General features: G+C 49.8%; 2 protein-coding genes across 8 annotated transcripts in view; one reads left to right on the forward strand and one right to left on the reverse strand.

The window, feature by feature from the left end:
- GEN1 (GEN1 Holliday junction 5' flap endonuclease) overlaps positions 1–15,801 on the reverse strand; it is a 146,983-nt gene extending 131,182 nt beyond the window's left edge. For 2 of the 4 annotated variants that reach the window (XM_063915353.1, XM_063915350.1), the window contains exon 1: positions 15,447–15,801. In XM_063915353.1, the coding sequence (XP_063771423.1) occupies positions 15,447–15,461 (15 nt within the window). In that variant the 5' untranslated portion in view covers positions 15,462–15,801. The remainder of the gene's footprint in view (positions 1–15,446) is intronic. The other 2 variants (XM_063915354.1, XM_063915351.1) reach the window with 1 other exon arrangement.
- SMC6 (structural maintenance of chromosomes 6) overlaps positions 1–26,769 on the forward strand; it is a 370,384-nt gene that overhangs the window by 20,067 nt on the left and 323,548 nt on the right. The window contains exon 1 of one of the 4 annotated variants that reach the window (XM_063915346.1): positions 15,849–16,001. The exons of 1 other annotated variant lie outside the window; for it this stretch is intronic. In XM_063915346.1, coding sequence (XP_063771416.1) covers positions 15,864–16,001 — 138 coding nt within the window. In that variant the 5' untranslated portion in view covers positions 15,849–15,863. Of the gene's footprint in view, positions 1–15,848; positions 16,002–26,769 lie in introns of those variants that run through there. 2 more of the 4 variants (XM_063915348.1, XM_063915347.1) reach the window with 2 other exon arrangements.

Raw genomic sequence — 26,769 nt, forward strand, 5'->3', positions numbered from 1 at the left:
TCATACATGTCGACACACACGTACCGACACACAGCAGACACACAGGGAATGCTCCTAACGAAGACAGGACCCACTAGCCCTTTGGGGAGACAGAGGGAGAGTTTGCCAGCACACACCAAAAGCGCTATATATAACAGGGATAGCCTTATAATAAGTGCTCCCTTATAGCTGCTTTATATATATAAAAATATCGCCATAAATTTGCCCCCCCTCTCTGTTTTACCCTGTTTCTGTAGTGCAGTGCAGGGGAGAGACCTGGGAGCCGTCCTGACCAGCGGAGCTGTGAGAGGAAATGGCGCCGTGTGCTGAGGAGATAGGCCCCGCCCCTTTTTTGGCAGGCTCGTCTCCCGCTATTTAGTGAATCCAGGCAGGGGTTAAATATCTCCATATAGCCTCTGGGGGCTATATGTGAGGTATTTTTAGCCTTTATATAGGTTACATTTGCCTCCCAGGGCGCCCCCCCCAGCGCCCTGCACCCTCAGTGACTGCGTGTGAAGTGTGCTGAGAGGAAAATGGCGCACAGCTGCAGTGCTGTGCGCTACCTTTAGAAGACTGCAGGAGTCTTCAGCCGCCGATTTTGGACCTCTTCTGACTTCAGCATCTGCAAGGGGGCCAGCGGCGCGGCTCCGGTGACCATCCAGGCTGTACCTGTGATCGTCCCTCTGGAGCTGATGTCCAGTAGCCAAGAAGCCAATCCATCCTGCACGCAGGTGAGTTCACTTCTTCTCCCCTCAGTCCCTCGTTGCAGTGATCCTGTTGCCAGCAGGACTCACTGTAAAATAAAAAACCTAAGCTAAACTTTTTCTAAGCAGCTCTTTAGGAGAGCCACCTAGATTGCACCCTTCTCGGCCGGGCACAAAAATCTAACTGGAGTCTGGAGGAGGGTCATAGGGGGAGGAGCCAGTGCACACCACCTGATCTGGAAAAGCTTTACTTTTTGTGCCCTGTCTCCTGCGGAGCCGCTATTCCCCATGGTCCTTTCAGGAACCCCAGCATCCACTAGGACGATAGAGAAAAGGACATTACATCAAAGTTGGCTCAGCCTGTAGTGTGTTTTTCCACTTTAATTTTGAGTGCGACTCCAAATCCAGACCTCCATGGGTTAATAAATAAGAATTTACTCACCGGTAATTCTATTTCTCGTAGTCCGTAGTGGATGCTGGGAACTCCGTAAGGACCATGGGGAATAGCGGGCTCCGAAGGAGGCTGGGCACTCTAGAAAGATTTATGACTACCTGGTGTGCACTGGCTCCTCCCACCATGACCCTCCTCCAAGCCTCAGTTAGGACACTGTGCCCGGACGAGCTGACATAATAAGGAAGGATTTTGAATCCCGGGTAAGACTCATACCAGCCACACCAATCACACCGTACAACTCGTGATACTATATCCAGTTTGACAGTATGAAAACAACTGAGCCTCTCAACAGATGGCTCAACAATAACCCTTTAGTTAGCAATAACTATTTACAAGTATTGCAGACAATCCGCACTTGGGATGGGCGCCCAGCATCCACTACGGACTACGAGAAATAGAATTACCGGTGAGTAAATTCTTATTTTCTCTGACGTCCTAGTGGATGCTGGGAACTCCGTAAGGACCATGGGGATTATACCAAAGCTCCCAAACGGGCGGGAGAGTGCGGATGACTCTGCAGCACCGAATGAGAGAACTCCAGGTCCTCCTCAGCCAGGGTATCAAATTTGTAGAATTTTGCAAACGTGTTTGCCCCTGACCAAGTAGCTGCTCGGCAAAGTTGTAAAGCCGAGACCCCTCGGGCAGCCGCCCAAGATGAGCCCACCTTCCTTGTGGAGTGGGCATTTACAGATTTTGGCTGTGGCAGGCCTGCCACAGAATGTGCAAGCTGAATTGTACTACAAATCCAGCGAGCAATAGTCTGCTTAGAAGCAGGAGCACCCAGCTTGTTGGGTGCATACAGGATAAACAGCGAGTCAGATTTTCTGACTCCAGCCGTCCTGGAAACATATATTTTCAGGGCCCTGACAACGTCTTGCAACTTGGAGTCCTCCAAATCCCTAGTAGCCGCAGGCACCACAATAGGCTGGTTCAGGTGAAACGCTGACACCACCTTAGGGAGAAACTGGGGACGAGACCTCAATTCTGCCCTATCCATATGGAAAATCAGATAAGGGCTTTTACATGATAAAGCCGCCAATTCTGACACTCGCCTGGCTGAAGCCAAGGCCAATAACATGACCACTTTCCACGTGAGATATTTTAGATCCACGGTTTTTAGTGGCTCAAACCAATGTGATTGTAAGAAACTCAACACCACGTTGAGATCCCAAGGTGCCACAGGAGGCACGAACGGGGGCTGAATATGCAGCACTCCTTTCACAAATGTCTGAACTTCAGGTACTGAAGCTAGTTCTTTTTGAAAGAAAATCGACAGAGCCGAGATCTGTACTTTAATGGAGCCTAGTTTTAGGCCCATATTTACTCCTGCTTGCAGGAAATGCAGAAATCGACCTAGTTGAAATTCCTCTGTTGGGGCCTTTTTGGCCTCGCACCATGCAACATATTTCCGCCATATGCGGCGATAATGATTTGCCGTAACATCTTTCCTGGCTTTAATAAGCGTAGGAATGACTTCTTCCGGAATACCCTTTTCCTTCAGGATCCGGCGTTCAACCGCCATGCCGTCAAACGCAGCCGCGGTAAGTCTTGGAACAGACAGGGCCCCTGCTGTAGCAGGTCCTGTCTGAGCGGCAGAGGCCACGGGTCCTCTGAGATCATCTCTTGAAGTTCCGGGTACCACGCTCGTCTTGGCCAATCCGGAACCACGAGAATTGTGTTTACTCCTCGTTTTATTATTATTCTCAATACCTTTGGTATGAGAGGCAGAGGAGGGAACACATAAACCGACTGGTACACCCACGGTGTCACTAGAGCGTCCACAGCTATCGCCTGAGGGTCCCTTGACCTGGCGCAATATCTTTTTAACTTTTTGTTGAGGCGGGACGCCATCATGTCCACCTGTGGTTTTTCCCAACGGTTTACCAGCATCTGGAAAACTTCTGGATGAAGTCCCCACTCTCCCGGGTGGAGGTCGTGTCTGCTGAGGAAGTCTGCTTCCCAGTTGTCCACTCCCGGAATGAACACTGCTGACAGTGCTAGTACATGATTCTCCGCCCATCGGAGAATTCTTGTGGCTTCTGCCATCGCCGTCCTGCTTCTTGTGCCTCCCTGTCGATTTACATGGGCGACTGCCGTGATGTTGTCCGACTGGATCAGCACCGGCTGGTGTAGGAGCAGGGATTTTGCTTGACTTAGGGCATTGTAAATGGCCCTTAGTTCCAGAATATTTATGTATGCCGAACCTGCGGCCCTCTAGAAGATGGGCACTCTGCAGCCACCACAGTAGAGACACCCTGGTTCTTGGAGACAGGGTTATTAAGCGATGCATCTGAAGATGCGATCCGGACCATTTGTCCAATAGGTCCCACTGAAAGATTCTGGCATGGAACCTGCCGAAGGGAATTGCTTCGTAAGAAGCTACCATCTTTCCCAGGACCCGCGTGCAGTGATGCACCGATACCTGTTTTGGTTTCAGGAGGTCTCTGACTAGAGATGACAACTCCCTGGCTTTCTCCTCCGGGAGAAACACTTTTTTCTGGACTGTATCCAGAATCATACCCAGGAACAGTAGCCGTGTCGTCGGAACCAGCTGTGACTTTGGGATATTCAGAATCCAGCCGTGCTGGTGCAGCACTTCCTGAGATAGTGCTACTCCCACCAACAACTGTTCCTTGGACCTCGCCTTTATTAGGAGATCGTCCAAGTACGGGATAATTAAAACTCCCTTTTTTCGAAGGAGTATCATCATTTCCGCCATAACCTTGGTAAATACCCTCGGTGCCGTGGACAGTCCAAACGGCAGCGTCTGGAATTGGTAATGGCAATCCTGTACCACAAATCTGAGGTACTCCTGGTGAGGATGGTAAATGGGGACATGCAAGTAAGCATCCTTGATGTCCAGGGATACCATGTAATCCCCCTCGTCCAGGCTTGCAATAACCGCCCTGAGCGATTCCATGTTGAACTTGAATTTTTTTTATGTATGTGTTCAAGGATTTCAAATTTAAAATGGGTCTCACCGAACCGTCCGGTTTCGGCACCACAAATAGTGTGGAATAGTAACCCCGGCCTTGTTGAAGTAGGGGTACCTTGATTATCACCTGCTGGGAATACAGCTTGTGAATTGCCGCTAGCACCGCCTCCCTGTCTGAGGGAGCAATCGGCAAGGCAGATTTTAGGAACCGGTGGGGTGGAGACGCCTCGAATTCCAGTTTGTACCCCTGAGATACTATTTGAAAGATCCAGGGATCCACCTGTGAGCGAGCCCACTGATCGCTGAAATTCTTGAGGCGGCCCCCCACCGTACCTGGCTCCGCCTGTGGAGCCCCACCGTCATGCGGCGGACTTGGAAGAAGAAGCGGGGGAGGACTTTTGCTCCTGGGAACCTGCTGTTTGTTGCAGCCTTTTTCCCCTACCTCTGCCTCTGGACAGAAAAGACCCGCCTTTTCCACGCTTGTTTTTCTGGGTCCGAAAGGACTGAACCTGATAAAACGGCGCCTTCTTAGGCTGTGAGGGGACATGGGGTAAAAATGCTGACTTCCCAGACGTTGCTCTGGAAACTAGGTCCGAGAGACCATCCCCAAATAATTCCTCACCCTTATAAGGCAAAACTTCCATGTGCCTTTTAGAATCTGCATCTCCTGTCCACTGGCGAGTCCATAAGCCTCTCCTAGCAGAAATGGACAATGCACTTACTTTAGATGCCAGCCGGCAGATTTCCCTCTGTGCATCTCTCATATATAAGACTGAGGGGCAGATGTATTAACCTGGAGAAGGTATAAGGAAGTGATAAACCAGTGATATGTGCAAGGTGATAAATGCACCAGCCAATCAGCTCCTAACTGTTAATTTACATATTGGAGCTGATTGGCTGGTTCGTTTATCACCTGGCACATATCACTGGTTTATCACTTCCTTATGCCTTCTCCAGGTTAATACATCTGCCCCTTTGTCTTTGATATGGTCTATGGCAGGCCTGGCCAACCTGTGGCTCTCCAGATGTTGTGAAACTACACATCCCAGCATGCCCTGCCAGTTTTAGCCTTCCCTAATAGCAAAACTGTAGCAAAGCATGATGGAACTTGTAGTTTTACAACAGCTGGAGAGCCACAGGTTGGCCAGGCCTGGTCTATGGTTAGCAGGATCGTGTCTCTGTCTAGTGTGTCAATATTTTCTGACAGTTTATCTGACCACGCAGCGGCAGCACTGCACATCCATGCTGACGCAATAGCTGGCCAAAGTATAATGCCTGAGTGTGTGTATACAGACTTCAGGATCGCCTCCTGCTTTCTATCAGCATGTTCCTTGAGGGCGGCCGTATCCGGAGACGGTAGTGCCACCTTTTTAGACAAACGTGTGAGCGCTTTATCCACCCTAGGAGGTGTTTCCCAACGTGACCTATCCTCTGGCGGGAAAGGGAACGCCATTAGTACCTTCTTAGGAATTACCAATTTTTTATCAGGGAAAGCCCACGCTTCTTCACACACTTCATTTAATTCATCTGATGGGGGAAAAAATAAGAATTTACTTACCGATAATTCTATTTCTCGTAGTCCGTAGTGGATGCTGGGGACTCCGTCAGGACCATGGGGAATAGCGGCTCCGCAGGAGACAGGGCACAAAAATAAAGCTTTAGGATTAGGTGGTGTGTACTGGCTCCTCCCCCTATGACCCTCCTCCAAGCCTCAGTTAGGATACTGTGCCCGGACGAGGGTACACAATAAGGAAGGATATTGAACCCCGGGTAAGACTCATACCAGCCACACCAATCACACCGTATAACTTGTGATCTGAACCCAGTTAACAGTATGACAAACGTAGGAGCCTCTGAACAGACGGCTCACAACAAATAACAACCCGATTTTTTTTTTTTTTTTTTTTTTAACAATAACTATGTACAAGTATTGCAGACAATCCGCACTTGGGATGGGCGCCCAGCATCCACTACGGACTACGAGAAATAGAATTATCGGTAAGTAAATTCTTATTTTCTCTAACGTCCTAAGTGGATGCTGGGGACTCCGTCAGGACCATGGGGATTATACCAAAGCTCCCAAACGGGCGGGAGAGTGCGGATGACTCTGCAGCACCGAATGAGAGAACTCCAGGTCCTCCTCAGCCAGGGTATCAAATTTGTAGAATTTTGCAAACGTGTTTGCCCCTGACCAAGTAGCAGCTCGGCAGAGTTGTAATGCCGAGACTCCCCGGGCAGCCGCCCAGGATGAGCCCACTTTCCTTGTGGAATGGGCCTTGACAGATTTAGGTTGTGGCAAGCCTGCCACAGAATGTGCAAGTTGAATTGTGCTACAAATCCAACGAGCAATCGTCTGCTTAGAAGCAGGAGCACCCATCTTGTTGGGTGCATACAATATAAGCAGTGAGTCAGACTTTCTGACTCCCGCCGTTCTTGAAATATATATTTTCAATGCCCGGACCACGTCCAACAACTTGGAATCCTCCAACTCGTTAGTAGCCGCAGGCACCACAATAGGCTGGTTCAGGTGAAACGCTGACACCACCTTAGGCAGAAAATGAGGACGCGTCCGCAGTTCTGCCCTGTCCGTATGGAAAATCAGATATGGGCTCTTATATGATAAAGCCGCCAATTCTGATACTCTCCTGGCTGAAGCCAGGGCCAGTAGCATGGTTACTTTCCATGTAAGATACTTCAGCTCCACCGATTTAAGCGGCTCAAACCAATGGGATTTGAGAAAATCCAAGACTACATTAAGATCCCACGGTGCCACTGGGGGCACAACCGGGGGCTGTATATGTAGTACTCCTTTTACAAAAGTCTGGACTTCAGGAACTGAAGCCAATTCTTTCTGGAAGAAAATCGACAGGGCCGAAATTTGAACCTTAATGGACCCCAATTTGAGGCCCATAGACAATCCTGTTTGCAGGAAATGTAGGAATCGACCCAGTTGAAATTCCTCCGTGGGGGCCTTCCTGGCCTCACACCACGCAACATATTTTCTCCAAATGCGGTGATAATGTTGTGCAGTCACCTCTTTCCTGGCTTTTACCAGTGTAGGAATGACCTCTTCCGGAATGCCTTTTTCCTTTAGAATTCGGCGTTCAACCGCCATGCCGTCAAACGCAGCCGCGGTAAGTCTTGGAATAGACACGGTCCCTGCTGAAGCAGGTCCCGTCTTAGAGGTAGAGGCCACGGATCCTCCGTGAGCATCTCTTGAAGTTCCGGGTACCAAGTTCTTCTTGGCCAATCCGGAGCCACTAGTATCGTTCTTACTCCCTTTTGCCGTATAATTCTCAGTACTTTTGGTATGAGAGGCAGAGGAGGGAACACATACACTGACTGGAACACCCACGGTGTTACCAGAGCGTCCACAGCTATTGCCTGAGGATCTCTTGACCTGGCGCAATACCTGTCCAGTTTTTTGTTGAGGCGGGACGCCATCATATCCACCATTGGTTTTTCCCAACGGTTCACAATCATGTGGAAGACTTCTGGATGAAGTCCCCACTCTCCCGGGTGTAGATCGTGTCTGCTGAGGAAGTCTGCTTCCCAGTTGTCCACTCCCGGAATGAATACTGCTGACAGTGCTATCACATGATCTTCCGCCCAGCGAAGAATCCTTGCAGCTTCTGCCATTGCTGTCCTGCTTCTTGTGCCGCCCTGTCTGTTTACGTGGGCGACTGCCGTGATGTTGTCCGACTGGATCAACACCGGCTGACCCTGAAGCAGGGGTTTTGCCAGACTTAGAGCATTGTAAATCGCTCTTAGCTCCAGTATATTTATGTGAAGAGACATCTCCAGGCTTGACCATACTCCCTGGAAGTTTCTTCCTTGTGTGACCGCTCCCCAGCCTCTCAGACTGGCATCCGTGGTCACCAGGACCCAGTCCTGTATGCCGAATCTGCGGCCCTCTAACAGATGAGCACTCTGCAACCACCACAGAAGAGACACCCTTGTCCGTGGCGATAAGGTTATCCGCTGATGCATCTGCAGATGCGATCCGGACCATTTGTCCAGCAGATCCCACTGAAAAAGTTCGTGCGTGGAATCTGCCGAATGGAATCGCTTCGTAAGAAGCCACCATCTTTCCCAGGACTCTTGTGCATTGATGCACAGACACTGTCCCTGGTTTTAGGAGGTTCCTGACAAGTTCGGATAACTCCCTGGCTTTCTCCTCCGGAAGAAACACCTTTTTCTGAACCGTGTCCAGAATCATTCCCAGGAACAGCAGACGTGTTGTCGGGGTCAACTGAGATTTTGGAAAATTCAGAATCCACCCGTGTTGTTGCAGCACTACTTGGGTTAGTGCTACTCCTTCCTCCAGCTGTTCTCTGGACCTTGCCCTTATCAGGAGATCGTCCAAGTAAGGGATAATTAATACGCCTCTTCTTCGCAGAAGAATCATCATTTCGGCCATTACCTTGGTAAAGACCCGAGGTGCCGTGGACAATCCAAACGGCAGCGTCTGAAACTGATAATGACAGTTTTGCACCACGAACCTGAGGTACCCTTGATGTGAAGGGCAAATTGGGACATGCAGGTAAGCATCCTTTATGTCCAGGGACACCATAAAGTCCCCTTCTTCCAGATTCGCTATCACTGCTCTGAGTGACTCCATCTTGAACTTGAATTTTTGTATGTACAGGTTCAAAGATTTCAGATTTAGAATAGGTCTTACCGAGCCGTCCGGCTTCGGTACCACAAATAGCGTGGAGTAATACCCCTTTCCCTGTTGTAGGAGGGGTACCTTGACTATCACCTGCTGAGAAAACAGCTTGTGAATGGCTTCCAATACCGTCGCCCTGTCTGAGGGAGACGTTGGCAAAGCAGACTTTAGGAACCGGCGAGGGGGAGACTTCTCGAATTCCAACCTGTAACCCTGAGATACTACCTGCAGAATCCAGGGGTCCACCTGTGAGCAAGCCCACTGTGCGCTGAAATTCTTGAGTCGACCCCCCACCGTTCCTGAGTCCGCTTGTAAGGCCCCAGCGTCATGCTGAGGGCTTTGCAGAACCCTGGGTGGGCTTCTGTTCCTGGGCAGGGGCTGCTTGCTGCCCTCTCTTACCCCTTCCTCTGCCCCGAGGCAGATATGACTGTCCTTTTGTCCGCTTGTTCTTATAGGAACGAAAGGACTGCGGCTGAAAAGACGGTGTCTTTTTCTGTTGGGAGGGGGTCTGAGGTAAAAAGGTGGATTTTCCGGCAGTTGCCGTGGCCACCAGATCCGATAGACCGACGCCAAATAATTCCCCCCCTTTATACGGCAATACTTCCATATGTCGTTTGGAATCCGCATCACCTGACCACTGTCGCGTCCATAAACTCCTTCTGGCAGATATGGACATCGCATTTACTCTCGCTGCCAGAGTGCAAATATCTCTCTGCGCATCTCGCATATAAAGGAAAGCATCCTTTAATTGCTCTATAGTCAATAAAATACTGTCCCTATCCAGGGTATCAATATTTTCAGTCAGGGAATCCAACCAGACGACCCCAGCACTGCACATCCAGGCTGAGGCGATGGCCGGTCGCAGTATAACACCAGTATGTGTGTATATACTTTTTAGGGTAGTTTCCAGTCTCCTATCCGCTGGATCCTTGAGGGCGGCCGTATCAGGAGACGGTAACGCCACTTGTTTTGATAAGCGTGTGAGCGCCTTATCCACCCTAGGGGGTGTTTCCCAGCGCGCCCTAACCTCTGGCGGGAAAGGGTATAATGCTAATAACTTTTTTGAAATTAGCATTTTTCTATCTGGGTTAACCCACGCTTCATCACATACATCATTCAATTCCTCTGATTCAGGAAAAACTACAGGTAGTTTTTTCACCCCCCACATAATACCCCTTTTTGTGGTACTTGCAGTATCAGAGATATGCAAAGCCTCCTTCATTGCCGTGATCATATAACGTGTGGCACTACTTGAAAATACGTTTGTTTCATCACCGTCGACACTAGATTCAGTGTCTGTGTCTGGGTCGACCGACTGAGGTAAAGGGCGCTTTACAGCCCCTGACGGTGTCTGAGACGCCTGGGCAGGTACTAACTGGTTTGCCGGCCGTCTCATGTCGTCAACTGATTTTTGTAATGTGCTGACATTATCACGTAATTCCATAAACAAAGCCATCCATTCCGGTGTCGACTCCCTGGGGGGTGACATCACCATTATCGGCAATTGCTCTGCCTCCACGCCAACATCGTCCTCATACATGTCGACACACACGTACCGACACACAGCAGACACACAGGGAATGCTCTTATCGAAGACAGGACCCCACTAGCCCTTTGGGGAGACAGAGGGAGAGTTTGCCAGCACACACCCAAGCGCTATAATATATATGGGAACAACCTTATATAAGTGTTGTTCCTTATAGCAGCTTAAATATATCCAATATATCGCCAAAAAATGCCCCCCCTCTCTGTTTTACCCTGTTTCTGTAGTGCAGTGCAGGGGAGAGTCCTGGGAGCCTTCCTCACAGCGGAGCTGAGCAGGAAAATGGCGCTGTGTGCTGAGGAGAATAAGCCCCGCCCCCTATTTCGGCGGACTTTCCTCCCGTAGATTTAGATAACTGGCATGGGTTAAATACATACATATAGCCTTAATGGCTATATGTGATGTATTCTTTTGCCTTAAGGTATTAAAATATTGCTGCCCAGGGCACCCCCAGCAGCGCCCTGCACCCTCCGTGACCGCTTGGTGTGAAGTGTGTGACAACAATGGCGCACAGCTGCAGTGCTGTGCGCTACCTTCATGAAGACTGAAGAGCCTTCTGCCGCCTGTTTCCGGACCTTCAATCTTCAGCATCTGTAAGGGGGGTCGGCGGCGCGGCTCCGGGACGAACCCCAGGGTGAGACCTGTGTTCCGACTCCCTCTGGAGCTAATGGTGTCCAGTAGCCTAAGAATCCAATCCATCCTGCACGCAGGTGAGTTGAAATTCTCTCCCCTAAGTCCCTCGATGCAGTGAGCCTGTTGCCAGCAGGACTCACTGAAAATAAAAAACCTAAAAAACTTTTTCTAAGCAGCTCTTTAAGAGAGCCACCTAGATTGCACCCTGCTCGGACGGGCACAAAAACCTAACTGAGGCTTGGAGGAGGGTCATAGGGGGAGGAGCCAGTACACACCACCTAATCCTAAAGCTTTATTTTTGTGCCCTGTCTCCTGCGGAGCCGCTATTCCCCATGGTCCTGACGGAGTCCCCAGCATCCACTTAGGACGTTAGAGAAACTACGGGTAGTTTTTTCTCCCCAAACATAAAACCCTTTTTAGTGGTACCTGTATTTATATCAGAAATGTGTAACACCTCTTTCATTGCCTCAATCATGCAGTGAATGGCCTTAGTGGGCATCAGGTTAGACTCATCGTCGTCGACACTGGTGTCAGTATCAGTGTCGACATCTGGGTCTGCGGTCTGAGGTAGCGGGCGTTTTAGAGCCCCTGATGACCTGCGAGACGCCTGGACAGGCACGAGCTGAGAAGTCGGCTGTCCCACATTTGGCATGTCGTCAAATTTCTTATGTAAGGAGTCTATACGTGCACTCATTTCTTTCCATAAGCTCATCCACTCAGGTGTCTGCCCCGCAGGGGGTGACATCCCTTCTAAAGGCATCTGCTCCGTCTCCACATCATTATCCTCATCAAACATGTCGACACAGCCGTACCGACACACCGCACACACACAGGGAATGCTCCAACAGAGGACAGGACCCACAAAAGCCCTTTGGGGGGACAGAGTGAGAGTATGCCAGCACACACCAGAGCGCTATATAATGCAGGGACTAACTGAGTTATGTCCCCTATAGCTGCTTTTTCTATATAAATGTATACTGCGCCTAAATTTAGTGCCCCCCCTCTCTTTTTTACCCTTTTCTGTAGTGTAGACTGCAGGGGAGAGCCAGGGAGCTTCCTTCCAGCGGAGCTGTGAGGGAAAAATGGCGCCAGTGTGCTGAGGGAGATAGCTCCGCCCCTTTTCCGCTGACTATTCTCCCGCTTTTTCCTATATTCTGGCAGGGGTATTTTCCACATATATAGCCTCTGGGGCTATATATTGTGGTATTTTTGCCAGCCAAGGTGTTATTATTGCTTCTCAGGGCGCCCCCCCCCCCCCAGCGCCCTGCACCCTCAGTGACCGGAGTGTGAAGTGTGTGTGAGGAGCAATGGCGCACAGCTGCAGTGCTGTGCGCTACCTTGGAGAAGACTGATGTCTTCTGCCGCCGATTTTCCGGACCTCTTCTTGCTTCTGGCTCTGTAAGGGGGACGGCGGCGCGGCTCCGGGACCGAACACCTAGGCTGGGCCTGCGGTCGATCCCTCTGGAGCTAATGGTGTCCAGTAGCCTAAGAAGCCCAAGCTGGCTGCAAGCAGGCAGGTTCGCTTCTTCTCCCCTTAGTCCCTCGCTGCAGTGAGCCTGTTGCCAGCAGGTCTCACTGAAAATAAAAAACCTAATTTCTATACTTTCTTTCTAAAGGCTCAGGAGAGCCCCTAGTGTGCATCCAACCTCGGCCGGGCACAAAATCTAACTGAGGCTTGGAGGAGGGTCATGGTGGGAGGAGCCAGTGCACACCAGGTAGTCATAAATCTTTCTAGAGTGCCCAGCCTCCTTCGGAGCCCGCTATTCCCCATGGTCCTTACGGAGTTCCCAGCATCCACTAGGACGTCAGAGAAAATTTGATTTCCATTGATCATTTTTGTGTGATTTTGTTGTCAGCGCATTCAACTATGTAAAGAACAAAGTACAGGTTGAGTATCCCTTATCCAAAATGCTTGGGACCAGACGTATTTTGGATATCGGATTTTTCTGTATTTCGGAATAATTGCATACCATAATGAGATATCATGGTGATGGGACCTAAATCTAAGCACAGAATGCATTTATGTTTCATATACACCTTATACATACAGCCTGAAGGTCATTTAATACAATATTTTTAATAACTTTGTGTATTAAACAAAGTTTGTGTACATTGTGCCATCAGAAAACAAAGGTTTCATTATCTCAGTCTCATTCAAAAAAGTCCGTATTTCGGAATATTCCGTATTTCGGAATATTTGGATATGGGATACTCAACCTGTATTTAATAAGAATATTTCATTCATTCAGATCTAGGAGGTGTTATTTTAGTGTTCCCTTTATATATAAATAAATATGATGCAGCGGCGGCACTCAAGCAGTCTGAATAAGGTTTAAAATGCAGCTTTATTTGGCCTACGGCGTTTCAGGGATTTACCCTGTCCCTGACAACGGGGTAAATCACCGAAATGCCGTAGGACAAATAAAGCTGCATTTTAAACCTTATTCAGACTGCTTGAGTGCCGCTGCATCACATTTCACTACATTGGCCCACGCCGTTGGAGCTATGGATGGCACCGCAGCCTCTTCAATCAGTATCCATCACTGAGTGCCGGGAAATTGTTTATATACACCCTCAAACTGTACCTTTTTAGCAGGTACAGTAGCTTTTTTTTTTTTAATGGTCTGTACCGATTTTTGGCTTTCCAAACTTACATTGAAAGTGAAGAAAAAATGGGTGTGACATTTAACCGTGGCCACGCCCCCTTTTCGAATTTGTCCCGATTTTTCGGGGTCATTCCGATATTATAGCTGTGCTAAATTTAGCACAGCAACGATCATTCACACTGACATGCGGGGGGACGCCCAGCACAGGGCTATCCCACCCTGCATGTCAGTGCGGCCCCCCCTCCCCCCGCAGAAGTGCAAAGGCATCGCACAGCGGAGAGGCCTTTGCACTTCAAGAGTAGCTCCCTGCCAGCGCAGCTTTAGCGTGCTGGCCGGAAGCTACTCAACGCTCCCCGGCCTGCAGCGGCTGCATGTGATGTCACGCAGCCGCTGTGGCCCGCCCCCTGTTCGGTCCAGCCATGCCTGCGTTGGCCAGACCACGCCCACGAAACGGCGGCCAAACGTTGCCATTCCGCCCCCCAGCGACCGCCTCTGCCTGTCAATCAGGCGGTGGCGATCATAGCGGCCCGACGGCCTTCTGGTATACGCCGGCGCACTGCGACTCAGGCGCATGCGCAGTTGAGCCGATTGCACCACTGCGATGAACTGCAGCGTGCGATCGTATATATATATATATCTAAAAAAGGGGAGGTAGAGGACTGCTGCGCCTCAGAGAGCTGCAGTAGGGATACCAACAGATGATCACTCAATCACCCTGGAACACAATGCACAAGAAAATAAGGGATCCCTTCTGCGCTCATCCAACAACAATAAACAGTAATGCAATAAATGATAGGTTCCCAATGGATAAGTCTATGACTAAATTATAGTCTCTTTTAGTTCTTATACAAAGCGGAAGTGCTGGATGTAGGGAGACTCAATGCATACCGTACTCACAAGGAGTCGTGGTATGTCCCGCATGTAGAGGTGTCTTAAGTCGCTTGGTTCTTCTTTACCTTCTCCGAGGTGGAAAGTTCTTATCCTCGTAGTTGGATGACCTTAAATGCAGAGATCTGACCCATCTGGCTCCGCTACCGGTTCGCCCTCCCTGTCGTCCCCGGCTGCTGCGGGCGGGGGCACTGACTGGACGGGTCGCTGTATCTCCGAACTTGTTTCGTCATTCAGACTTCATCAGACCCCTTGATGAAGTCTGAATGACGAAACGCGTTGGACAACCTGGCAGTGACTGCATACCAAGTTAAGGAACTTTTTATCATTTATTCATTTTAACTGGTATTATATATTATGTGTGTATACTTTTTATCCCATTTTTTAGAAAAAGATTTGTTGTTTTAAATTTGTACGTAAATAAACTGTATTTTATATTCTACTCATTTACCTATAGTGTGAGTTTTTAGACACCATTGGTCGCTAAACCCCCTCCCCCCATTTGTATATTTAATTTTATGCTCCAGGGAACCGCCATCCCTGTCTGGGGGTAAGCAGACGCCCTTTTAAATTCTTAGGGAGTGTCAGATCCATTTGTTTGGTACATTTCACATTCAGGATACGTAGACGTTGATGAACACAAGTGGCGCAATAATTTCTTTCTATATATATATATATATATATATATATATATATATATATATATATATATATAAAAATAAATAAAACTCTCCCCCATGGGAAACATCACCCAGCTAGAACAAAACGTCTTCCTGAGACACAGTATAATGCAAAGCTGCCTGTGAGTGAGCAGCACTAACAATTGTGAGCATCTACAGATAGATTGCCTGACCATATTGTACAATACTGCATATGAGTCATGTATACAGGTTTTATTATTACACACAAGGCCAAAAACCGCAGGCACACGCTGTGATAGCTCTATATACAGACAGCTATGTTATATACAGCTAGCAGTCTGGTGCAGCAGGCGTCCCCCCTCCTAAACACTGCACATCTACACAGTGAGCTCACCTGTAAGGGACACATCTGTATTAATGACCCGCAGAGTCCATGATACAGCAGGCAGCTGCCATGTTTCTTCCTTCCCCCATTGTTATTATCCTAGTGCCGAGACTCTAGCAGCAGATTTCCCGCCCTGCAATTGAATAGTAGCAGGAGCCGAAGGAGCTGTCAGAGGCCGCTTCCGGGAGCAGTCACATGACGCAATGTGAAACTGCTCTATTGAATTGCAGTGCTCTGGCCATCAGTGTTATTGCAGAGCTCAAAGGTCCTCTCCACGAAGGGTAACTAGACGCTACCTTCTGTGGGCTGATTATTTATTACAGCGTGTATACTATTACAGCATGTCTCCAGCCCTGGAGACCATATTGTGTGAGCGCAGGTCGTTCTCTAGTGACGCCGGGTAGTCAGGTGGGGGCGGGGCCAGCGATGACCGGCAAGGGGGGCGGGGCCTGGGGGAGCGCGCGTCTCGGAGCTGTTGCACCGTCCGGTGAGTGTGATGTACGCAGTGACGGGCAGAGGGGACCGGGAGTGACGGAGCCGGGGTCTGTCGGGAGCCCAGACTGGGTGAGGACCAATTGCTCGCGATATATTGTGTACGGGGTACAACCTGGGACGTCCAGTACATGTAACCAGGAGGGACACAGCGTACAGTACATGTAACTGGGGGGGACACACAGCGTACAGTACATGTAACCAGGGGGGACACACAGCGTACAGTACATGTAACCAGGGGGGACACACAGCGTACAGTACATGTAACAAGGGGGGACACACAGCGTACAGTACACGTAACAAGGGACACACACACAGCGTACAGTACATGTAACAAGGGACACACACACAGCGTACAGTACATGTAACAAGGGACACACACACAGCGTACAGTACATGTAACAAGGGGGGACACACAGCGTACAGTACATGTAACAAGGGGGGGGGCACAGCGTACAGTGCATGTAACAAGGGGGGGGGCACAGCGTACAGTGCATGTAACAAGGGGGGGACACACAGCGTACAGTACATGTAACAAGGGGGGACACACAGCGTACAGTACATGTAACAAGGGGGGGACACACAGCGTACAGTACTTGTAACCAGGGGGGACACATAGCATATAGTACATGTAAACAGAGGGGGGCACAGCGTACAGTACGTGTAACCAGGGGGACACTCGCAGCGTACAGACAGTACGTGTAACCAGGGGGGACACACAGCGTACACTACATGTAACAAGGGACACACACACAGCGTGCAGTACTTGTTTCCAGGGAGGACACATAGCGTATAGTACATGTAACCAGGGGGTGGGGGACACAGCGTACAGTACGTGTAACTAGGGGGACAATCGGCGTACAGTACGTGTAACCAGGGAGGGGACACAGCGTACAGTACATGTAACCAGGGGGACAAACAGCGTACAGTACATGTGACCAAGGGGACACACAGCGTACAATACGTGTAACCAGTGGGGGGACACAGTATACAGTACTTATAACAAGGGGGGGACACAGTGTACAGTACATGTAACCAGGGGGGACACACGGCATACAGTACTTGTAAACAGAGGACACTCACAGCATACAGTACATGTAACCAAGGGGGGGCACATAGCGTCCAGTAGATGTAACTAGGTGCGGGACACAGCATCCAGTAGATGTAACTAGGTGCGGGACACAGCATCCAGTAGATGTAACTAGGTGCGGGACACAGCGTCCAGTAGATGTAACTAGGTGGGGGTCACAGCGTCCAGTACGTGTAACCAGGGGACACACACCGCGTACAGTACATGTAACCGGGGGGGGAAGGGACGGGACACAGCGTCCAGTACATGTAACCAGGGGGGGACACAGCGTCCAGTACGTGTAACCAGGGAGTGGGGGGGGGCACAGCGTCCAGTACGTGTAACCAGGGGGGGGGGACGACACAGCGTCCAGTACGTGTAACCAGGGGGGGGACACAGCGTCCAGTACGTGTAACCAGGGGGACGACGACGACACAGCGTCTAGTACGTGTAACCGGGGGGGGCACAGCGTCCAGTACGTGTAACTAGGGGGGGACACAGCGTACAGTACGTGTAACCAGGGGGGGGGGGGCGGGCACAGCATACAGTACGTGTAACCGGGGGGGGAGGGCACAGCGCACAGTACGTGTAGCCAGGGGGGGGCACAGCGCACAGTACGTGTAACCGGGGGGGGGGGGGGGGCACACAGCGTCCAGTACATGTAACCGGGGGGGAAACACAGCGTTCAGTACATGTAACGGGGGGGGGTGGAGGGGACAGCGTACAGTACATGTAACCCGGGGGGGGGGGGGGCACAGCATACAGTACATGTAACCAGGAAGGGGGAACTCAGCGCAAAGTACACGTAACCAGGGGGACTCAGCGTACAGTACACGTAACCAGGGGGTACACACACAGCGTACAGTACACGTAACCAGACGGGACACAGCGTACAGTACACGCAACCAGGGACACGTGCAGTGTACAGTACACGTAACCAGGAGACACACACACAGCGTACAGTACACTTAACCAGGACACACACACACACACAGTGTACAGTACACGTAACCAGTGGGGCACATCGCGTACAGTACACGTAACATAGGAAGACACGTAGCGTACAGTACACGTAACCAGGGGGACACACAGCGTACAGTGCACGTAACCAGGGGGGGCCTACAGAACATGTAACCGGGGGGGGGGTCACACAGCATACATTACATATAACCGGGGGCGGGACACAGAGTACAGTGCATGTAGTAACCGGGGGGACTCGGCATACAGTACATATATAACCGGGGGGGGGGGGGGGAGGGACACAGCGTACAGTACATGTAACCGGGGGGCGGGACACAGTGTACAGTACATGTAACCGAGGTGGACTCAGCGTACAGTACATATAACCGAGGGGACTCAGCGTACAGTACATGTAACCAGGGGATGACTCTGAGTACAGTACATGTAACCAGGGGGGACTATGCGTACAGTACACGTAACCAGGGGGACACACAGCGTACAGTACACGTAACCAGGGGGGGACACAGCGTACAGTACACGTAACCAGGGGGGGACACAGCGTACAGTACACGTAACCAGGGGGGCACAGCGTACAGTACACGTACCGGGGGGACACAGCGTACAATACACGTAACCAGGGGGCAAAGCGTACAGTACACGTAACCAGGGGGGGGGCACAGCGTACAGTACACGTAACCGGGGGGGGGGGGGGGGGAGCGTACAGTACACGTAACCGGAGGGACACAGCGTACAGTACACGTAACCAGGGGGCAAAGCGTACAGTACACGTAACCAGGGGCACAGCGTACAGTACACGTAACCGGGGGCACAGCGTACAGTACACGTAACCGGGGGCACAGCGTACAGTACACGTAACCGGGGGCACAGCGTACAGTACACGTGCGTGGAAGATGCACACACTAGAGACTCTGACATGTAATACTATACAGGGAGCAGTCATTCTTCCTTATTACTGGAAGGAAACTAAAATACAAATATTACAGTGCTGTTACGTCTGCATGTACAGGTCATGGGGGAAGTTACTAAATGCTTCTTTCTCTTACATCCTAGATGATGCTGGGGTCCACATTAGTACCATGGGGTATAGACGGGTCCACCAGGAGCCACTGGCACTTTAAGAGTTTGAGAGTGTGGGCTGGCTCCTCCCTCTATGCCCCTACCACCAGACTCAGTTTAGAAAATGTGCCGGAGGAGCCGGTCACAGCCAGGGGAGCTCCCCTGAGCTTTCCTGGGAAAGTTTAATTTAGAATTTATTTTTTTACAGGAGGCTGTTGGCAACAGCCTGCCTGCAGCGTGGGACTAAGGGGGGAAGCAGTGTCCGCTCTGCGGGGTCTTAGCCACTGACTGGACACTAAGCTCCAGAGGGGTCTGATCGGTCTCCGCCACAGGGAAACAGCTCGCCCCAGCAGCATGCCGCCGACCCCTTACAGAGCTGAAGTGAGTGGGGAGTTAGTCACCGACCCCCCTAGCAAGCGGGGGGCCGGTGTGAAGGTGGCGGCATGTCTCTGTCTTTCTCTCTTGCCATTCTTGGGTGGGGGGGGAACTCTGACCCCCACCTGTGTGTGTGTGTGTGTGTGTGTGTGTGTGTGTGTGTGTAGTTTTTGGTGGTCACCTGTAGTAATGTCCAGGGATACAGTGTCATATGCTGCAGAGGATTTATCCTCCCAGGATGATCCCATTCCATGTAATCAGGTTAGCACTGGTTTAGCACAGATTCCAGCAAGGGAACCAGAGTGATTTTCCTCTATCAAGACTTGGATTTCTAAGATTTCTGACAGGGTTGCCAGTAATGAATCTGCAACCCAGGTATTGCAGACCTCTATGGCTGTATGGTCCTTGTCTGGTACCTCTGGTCACCCCGCTATATACCCCCACAAACGTGCGCTTGTGCAGGTAATACAGGACAACGCGGATACCGATTCTGACACTACAGATGGGGATGTTTTGCGGGGGTCCGCATCTCTTGCAAGGGGGTGCAGTTGTTGATAGAGGCTATCAGGGATGTGTGGAAAATGTTAATAATATTACACCTGAGCAGGTTGAGGATACTTTTTTCACTGAAAATAAGAAAGCCTTGCTAACCTTCTCTGTGTCAAAAGAGCTGAATGCTATATTTGAAAAAGCATGGGTGAACCCTGAGAAGAAGTTTCAGATCCCTAAGAGGATTCTGGTAGCTTTTCCTTTCCCTGAGGACAGGAGAAGGTGGGAAAACCCGCCGATTATTGACGCATCTGTGTCCAGACTGTCAAAAAAGGTGGTTTTACCTGTACCGGGATTTACCGCCTTAAAGGAGCCGGCAGATAGGAAAATTGATAATACAGGTTGAGTATCCCATATATTTAAATATTCCGAAATACGGAATATTCCGAAATACGGACTTTTTTGAGTGAGAGTGAGATAGTGAAACCTTTGTTTTCTGATGGCTCAATGTACACAAACTTTGTTTAATACACAAAGTTATTAAAAATATTGTATTAAATGACCTTCAGGCTGTGTGTATAAGGTGTATATGAAACATAAATGAATTGTGTGACTGTAGACACACTTTGTTTAATGCACAAAGTTATAAAAAAATTGGCTAAAATGACCTTCAGGCTGTGTGTATAAGGTGTATATGTAACATAAATGCATTCTGTGCTTAGACTTAGATCCCATCACCATGATATCTCATTATGGTATGCAATTATTCCAAAATACGGAAAAATCCGTTATCCAAAATACCTCTGGTCCCAAGCATTTTGGATAAGGGATACTCAACCTGTACTCTGAAATCAATGTTCACTGCTTCGGGGGCCATATTATGTCCCACTATTGCTAGTGCATGGATTGCAAAGGCTATAGTGAAGTGGTCGGCTGCCTTAATTGAGGATTTGGATACGATGGATAGGGATGACATTGCATTTTATTTACGCAACATTCATGATTCTGCAGGTTTTATGGTAGAATCCATGAAAGACCTGGGTTCCATGGCTGCGGGACTTTTTTTCCATGCCTGTTTCAGCTCGTCAGGGACTGTGGCTCCGCCAGTGGTCGGCCGACGCGGAATCCAGAAGAAGTGTGGAGTCGCTACCCTATACAGGTCAGGCTCTCTTTGGGGAAGCTCTAGACGCGTGGATATCCACCGCTACAGCGGGTAAATCTCTGTTTCTTCCCTCAGCAGCACCTGCTCTGAAGAAATCCTTCTCCTCAGCTGCGCAGCAGTCCTTTCGGCCTAACAAGCCCAGAAAGGCCAGATCATCCAATACCTTCTTCAGGGGTGGTAAGGTTAAGTCCAAGAAACCTGCTACTGCAGGTTCCCAGGAACAAAAGCCTGCTTCAGGTACCCCAAAGTCCTCCGCGTGACGGTGGACGGGACGGCCCGAAGGTGGGGCCTGTGGGAGTGAGACTCAGACAGTTCTGTTATGTCTGGGTATCGTCCGGCCTGGATCCCTGGGTAGTAGATATTGTGTCTCAGGGATACAGGCTGGAATTTCAAAGTCTCCCTCCTCATCATTTTTTCAAGTCGGGCTTAGCAACTCTGTTGGAGGACAGCACAGTGCTTCAAAAGCTGGTGGACGCACAGGTCATTGTGCCGGTTCCACCTCACATGCTGACAAAGGGTTACTATTCTAACCTTTTTGTGGTACCGAAAGCGGATGGTTCGGTCAGGCCCATTCTGAACCTAAAATCGTTGAATCCCTTTCTAAAGGAGTTCAAGATGGAGTCTCTCAGGGCGGTGATATCAGGTCTGGAAGAGGGGGAATTCCTGGTATCACTGGATATCAAGGATGCGTACCTTCACATTCCGATTTGGCTGCCGCATCAGGCTTATATCCGCTTCGCATTGCTGGACTGTCATTTTCAGTTCCAGGCCCTGCCATTCGGCCTCCACAGCACCGAGGGTGTTTACCAAGGTGATGGCGGAAATGATGATGCTACTCCGCAAGCAGGGTGTGAACATTGGGGGTAATTCCAAGTTGATCGCAACAGGAATTTTGTTAGCAGTTGGGCAAAACCATGTGCACTGCAGGGTAGGCAGATATAACGTGCAGAAAGAGTTAGATTTGGGTGGGTTATTTTATTTCTGTGCAGGGTAAATACTGGCTGCTTTATTTTTACACTGCAAATTAGATTGCAGATTGAACACACCACACCCAAATCTAACTCTCTCTGCACATGTTATATCTGTCCCCCCCCCCTGCAGTGCACATGGTTTTGCCCAACTGCTAAAAAATTTCTTGCTGCGATCAACTTGGAATTACCCCCATTATTCCTTATCTGGACGATCTCCTGATAAAGGCGTCGTCCAAGGAGAAGCTGCTGCAGTCCATTGTTCTCACAACGCGACTGCTCCAGAGTCACGGGTGGATTTTGAATTTTCCAAAGATTGTAATTTCTGGGAATGATCCTGGATACGGAAGTGCAGCGGGTGTTTCTTCCGCGGGACAAGGCGTTGGTGATCCAATCCATGGTCCGGGATGTCTTGAAGCCACCCCGGGTGTTGGTTCATCAATGCATTTGCCTATTGGGAAAAATGGTGGCCTCCTACGAGGCTCTCCAGTACGGGAGGTTCCACTCTCGGCCTTTCCAACTGGATCTCCTGGACAAGTGGTCGGGATCGCACCTCCACATGCATCAGAGAATTCGTCTGTCGCAAAGGGCAAGGATTTCTCTCCTCTGGTGGCTCCAATTGCCTCACCTCCTGGAAGGCTGCAGGTTCAGGATTCAGGACTGGGTCCTGCTAACAACGGATGCAAGCCTCCATGGCTGGGGAGCAGTCACTCAAAGAGTGACCTTCCAAGGACGGTGGTCAAGCCTGGAAGCCGGCCTGCCCATCAACATCCTGGAACTTCTGAGAAATCGGGCCATCCAAGTGCAGTCGGACAACGTAACAACAGTGGCTTACATAAACCGACAGGGCGGAACGAAGAGCAGAGCGGCAATGTCAGAGGTGACAAGAATACTTCTCTGGACAGAAAAACACGCGTTGGCGCTGTCAGCCGTCTTCATTCCAGGAGTAGACAACTGGGAAGCGGACTTCCTCAGCAGACACGATCTCCAGGAGAGTGGGGACTCCATCCGGAGGTTTTCAAGGAAATAAAAGATCTTTGGGGATTGCCCCAAATAGACATGATGGCCTCTCGTCTCAATGAGAAGCTTCAGCGTTTATTGTTCCAGGTCGAGGGACCCACCGGCAGTGGCAGTGGACGCCCTGGTGTCTCCGTGAGTGTTCCACTCAGTGTACGTGTACTCCAACTCATCCCAAGAATCCTAAAGCTCATAAGGAGAGCAAGGGTTCAAGCGATTCTCATTGCCCCAGATTGGCCAAAAAGGGCTTGGTACGCGGACCTTCTGAATCTACTGCAAGAAGAGCCAAGGCCTCTTTCTCTTCGGGGGGACCTGCTGCAGCAGGGACCGTTCGCCTATCAAGACTTACCACGGCTACTTTTGACGGCATGGAAGTTGAGTGCCTGATTCTTGCTCGGAAAGGTATTCTGAAGAAAGTTATTCCTACCCTCATACAGGCTAGGAAAGGGGTAACGTCAAAACATTACCATCGTATTTGGAATAAATATGTTTCTTGGTGTGAGTCCAAGAAGTTTCCTGCGGTGGAATTTCAACTGGGAAGTTTACTCCTCTTCCTGCAAGCAGGAGTGGATATGGGTCTGAGGTTGGGATCTTTGAAGGTCCAGATTTCAGCCCTATCCATTTTCTTTCAGAAGCAATTGGCTGCCCTCCCTGAGGTTCAGACCTTTTTGACGGGAGTTCTGCATATCCAACCTCTCTTTGTACCGCCTACGGCGCCATGGGACCTTAACGTGGTGTTGCAGTTCCTCCAGTTGGATTGGTTTGAGCTTCTACAGGAGGTGGAGCTCAATTTTCTTAGATTGAAGGCGGTCACTTTGTTGGCCTTAGCTTCTGCTAGACGTGTCTCCGAGCTGGGGGCTTTATCCTGTAAAAGCCCTTACTTGATCTTCCACGAAGATAGAGCTGAGCTCCGGACTTGTCAGCAGTTTCTTCCTAAGGTTGTATCGGCATTTCATATCAACCAACCTATTGTGGTGCCAGTGGCTACTGACTCCTCAATTACTTCAAAGTCCTTGGATGTCGTGAGGGCTCTGAAGATATATGTGAAGAGAACTTCTCGTCACAGAAAGTCGGTCTCTCTGTTAGTCCTATATGATCCCAAGAAAATTTGGTGTCCTGCTTCTAAGCAGACTATTTCTTGCTGGATTAGGTTCACTATTCAGCACGCTTATTCTACGGCAGGACTGCCGTGTCCAAAATCTGTTAAGGCCCACTCTACTCGTAAGGTGGGGTCTTCCTGGGCGGCTACCCGGGGTGTCTCAGCGTTACAACTTTGCTGAGCTGCAACTTGGTCAGGGACGAACGCGTTTGCAAAGTTTTACAAGTTCGATACTTTGGCCTCTGATGATCTGAAGTTCAGTAAATCAGTTCTGCAGGAGCCTCCGCGCTGTCCCTCCCGTTCTGGGAGCTTTGGTACATCCCCATGGTACTAATGTGGACCCCAGCATCCTCTAGGACGTAAGAGAATATAGGATTTTGGTTACTTACCGGTAAATCCTTTTCTCGTAGTCCGTAGGGGATGCTAGGCGCCCGCCCAACACTTTGTTTTCCTGCTATTGTTGTTTGGTTCAGTACATTCGTTTAGTTGAGTACTGCATTGTTACTTGGTAAGTAATGTTTCAGCTGTTGCTGAGTAGTTCAAGCTAGTTGTCTTGACGTGCCTTGTATGTGTGAGCTGGTATGAATCTCACCACTATCTGTGTAATATCCTCTCGAAGTATGTCGTCTCCTCGGGCACAGTTTCTAGAGTCTGGTGGGAGGGGCATAGAGGGAGGAGCCAGCCCACACTCTCAAACTTTTAAAGTGTCAGTGGCTCCTGGTTGACCCGTCTATATCCCATGGTACTAATGTGGACCCCAGCATCCTCTACGGACTACGAGAAAAGGATTTACCGGTAGGTACCAAAATCCTATTTGTACTAGCAGCTTGTGGACATGTTTTTTGTATTTCCCAACATCGAATGAAAAAAACCAAATGTTTATTCTACATTTAAGAAAAACTCTTTCGCTTATTGGATTCACTGACAATAAACAAAAGTAATGTCTTTGTTTTGAAACCTAGGAACACTTGTGGACGAGTAGGTAAACTTAATCTGGATACACATTAGACGACCAACAAATGATGCAATGTTGTCAACGATTTTCCCTTGAACTCCTGGACAAACGAGATATGGGGTTATTCAGAGTTGTTATCAATTGGGCAAAACCATGCTGCCTTGCAGGGGGGGCAGATGTAACGTGTGCAGAGGGAGTTAGATTTGGGTGGGGTGTGTTGAATCTGAAATCTAAATTGCATTGTAAAAGTAAACCAGCCAGTATTAACTCTGCAAAGAAACACTATAACCCATCCAAATCTAACTCTCTCCGCACATGTTATATCTGCCACACCTGCAGTGCACATGGTTTTGCCCAACTGCCAACAAATTTGCTTCTAACGATCAACTCTGAATTACCCCCAGGATTTGGGAGGGTTATATTGTTTCTGTGCAGGGTAAATACTGTGCACATTTATTGGTAAACTGCTCAATCAGATTGTGATGTCACTCAGGTGCTAAAAGGGAGGGGTAATTCTGGGTAAGAGAAAAACATTTTGCTGTCCCTAATGCACACGGAGTGAGAAATGACACTACATAATGATCAGATAATATGGAGATCTTAGTTGCGTATATCTGCAGATATAGAGTTAGCCCCCAGGCCGATCGGCAAGGCGTCTCCGTCACTGGGGGTCCCTTATACTAAGTGTGGGTCCGGGGTGCGGGACACCATCATGTTGGCACAGGCCGGCTACCCCAGGTATTATTTTAATCGCACCTCACTTATACCCCTTTTCTCTGACGTCCTAGTGGATGCTGGGGACTCCGTCAGGACCATGGGGATTAGCGGCTCCGCAGGAGACAGGGCACAAAAATAAAGCTTTAGGATCAGGTGGTGTGCACTGGCTCCTCCCCCTATGACCCTCCTCCAAGCCTCAGTTAGGTTTTTGTGCCCGTCCGAGCAGGGTGCAATCTAGGTGGCTCTCCTAAAGAGCTGCTTAGAAAAAGTTTTTAGGTTTTTTATTTTACAGTGAGTCCTGCTGGCAACAGGCTCACTGCAACGAGGGACTTAGGGGAGAAGAAGTGAACTCACCTGCGTGCAGGATGGATTGGCTTCTTAGGCTACTGGACACCATTAGCTCCAGAGGGATCGAACACAGGCCCAGCCATGGAGTCCGGTCCCGGAGCCGCGCCGCCGACCCCCTTGCAGATGCCGAAAAGTGAAGAGGTCCAGAAACCGGCGGCAGAAGACTTTTCAGTCTTCATGAGGTAGCGCACAGCACTGCAGCTGTGCGCCATTGTTGTCACACACTTCACACCAGCGGTCACGGAGGGTGCAGGGCGCTGCGCGGGGCGCCCTGGGCAGCAATGAGAATACCTTGTTCTGGCTAAAAAATACATCACATATAGCCCCTGGGGCTATATGGATGTATTTAACCCCTGCCAGGTCTCACAAACACCGGAGAAGAGCCCGCCGAAATAGGGGGCGGGGCCTATCTCCTCAGCACACAGCGCCATTTTCCTGCTCAGCTCCGCTGCGAGGAAGGCTCCCAGGACTCTCCCCTGCACTGCACTACAGAAACAGGGTAAAACAGAGAGGGGGGGGGCACTTTTTTGGCGTTTTTTGATATATTAAGCTGCTATAAGGGAGACAACACTTCTATAGGGTTGTTCCTATATATTTATAGCGC

Source organism: Pseudophryne corroboree, chromosome 4, assembly GCF_028390025.1.
Source record: "Pseudophryne corroboree isolate aPseCor3 chromosome 4, aPseCor3.hap2, whole genome shotgun sequence".
NCBI lineage: Eukaryota > Metazoa > Chordata > Amphibia > Anura > Myobatrachidae > Pseudophryne > Pseudophryne corroboree.